Source organism: Alexandromys fortis, unplaced genomic scaffold (genome assembly GCF_014885135.2).
Source record: "Alexandromys fortis isolate MF-2015 unplaced genomic scaffold, M_Fortis_MF-2015_v1.1 scaffold_26, whole genome shotgun sequence".
NCBI lineage: Eukaryota > Metazoa > Chordata > Mammalia > Rodentia > Cricetidae > Alexandromys > Alexandromys fortis.
The window spans coordinates 7,361,548-7,362,744 of NW_026067894.1; the positions used below are offsets into that span (position 1 = coordinate 7,361,548).

At 43.9% G+C, this 1,197-nt stretch overlaps 1 protein-coding gene across 4 annotated transcripts in view; it reads right to left on the reverse strand.

The window, feature by feature from the left end:
* Pafah2 (platelet activating factor acetylhydrolase 2) overlaps positions 1-1,197 on the reverse strand; it is a 49,142-nt gene that overhangs the window by 14,673 nt on the left and 33,272 nt on the right. For all 4 annotated transcript variants that reach the window (XM_050152795.1, XM_050152788.1, XM_050152800.1 and 1 more), the window contains one exon: positions 233-324. In XM_050152795.1, the coding sequence (XP_050008752.1) occupies positions 233-324 (92 nt within the window). The remainder of the gene's footprint in view (positions 1-232; positions 325-1,197) is intronic.

Here is a 1,197-nt window from a genome sequence, read left to right on the forward strand (position 1 = left end):
GTGTGTGACATGCCCAGGACATGACCTTTGTGTAACACATCCCTGCTGAAGGAATGAATGAGTGAATGAATGAACGGTGTGTGAAGTGCCCAGAACACAACCCTTGTGCAACACATCCCTGCGGGATGAGTGAATGAATGAATGAATGAATGAGTGAGTGAGTGAGTGAGTGAGTGAGTGAGTGAGTGAAAGGTGTGTGCAGCTTGATGGCATCAGCATCACCGGTACTCACCGAAACCGGACCTCCTGAGTCAGAGCAAGAACGGCTGTAGCTCCTCCAAAGGAGTGTCCCATCACGGCCACCCGGCTCATGTCGATGCCGTCCTGAGGAAACCAGGGAACTTAGCAGAGCAGACACTCACAGAAAAGCGGCTGTAAGGGAATGAGGTGAGGCGCGAAGCCACCGAACCTGCACCATCTGCGCCTCCAGCCAGAGGAGGACAGCACAGCACTGAGGCAGAACTGATGTGGGATTTCCCTCTGTATGCTGTGATTCTGCTTCAAGAGGAAGATGGGCATCGAAGAGGATCCTTATGGAGTTTGTCAGTCATTTGGGCAAGAAACTGCTCTTGCCTGGACTGCTTGATAAACTGGACATGTGGGAACCATAATGAAATGACTGCTGAACTTGCCAAAAGGGGAGACCATCCTTCAGGGTTCCTGCTACACAAAAGAGTTTGCTAAATATTCTGCAGGACACAGGAAAATGTGACAGACAAGCTGCCAATATAAGTGGAACTGTCTATGAAATTTCCTGCTTCACAGAAAAGTCTGCTGGATACTATGAGCCTGTGAGCTAAAGATGGATGCCCCAATGGTACATAAGAACTTTGGGTAACTGTCCAGGCAGCAAGATGTCTCTGTCAATTTTAGAGTTTTGGAAGTTGCTTACAACGCACTTCCTGTTTACTTAGATAATATTATATCCTTCTGGAGTCTTTGATGGAGTTGAAGAATTTATAGTTATAGTTACAGTTTTTCTTAGTTATAATAAAAGATAAAATAGATATAAATATTGTAACTGTAATTCTTGCTTTATACCTGCTTTGTCATATGTAATTTTACTATGTTACAGTTCAAAACTTTCTTTTTATTTAAACAGAAAAGAAGAGGTGATGTGGGATTTCTCTCTGTATGCTGTGATTACCATTAATGAATAAAGAAACTGCTTTGGACCTATAGCAGGGCAGAATTTAG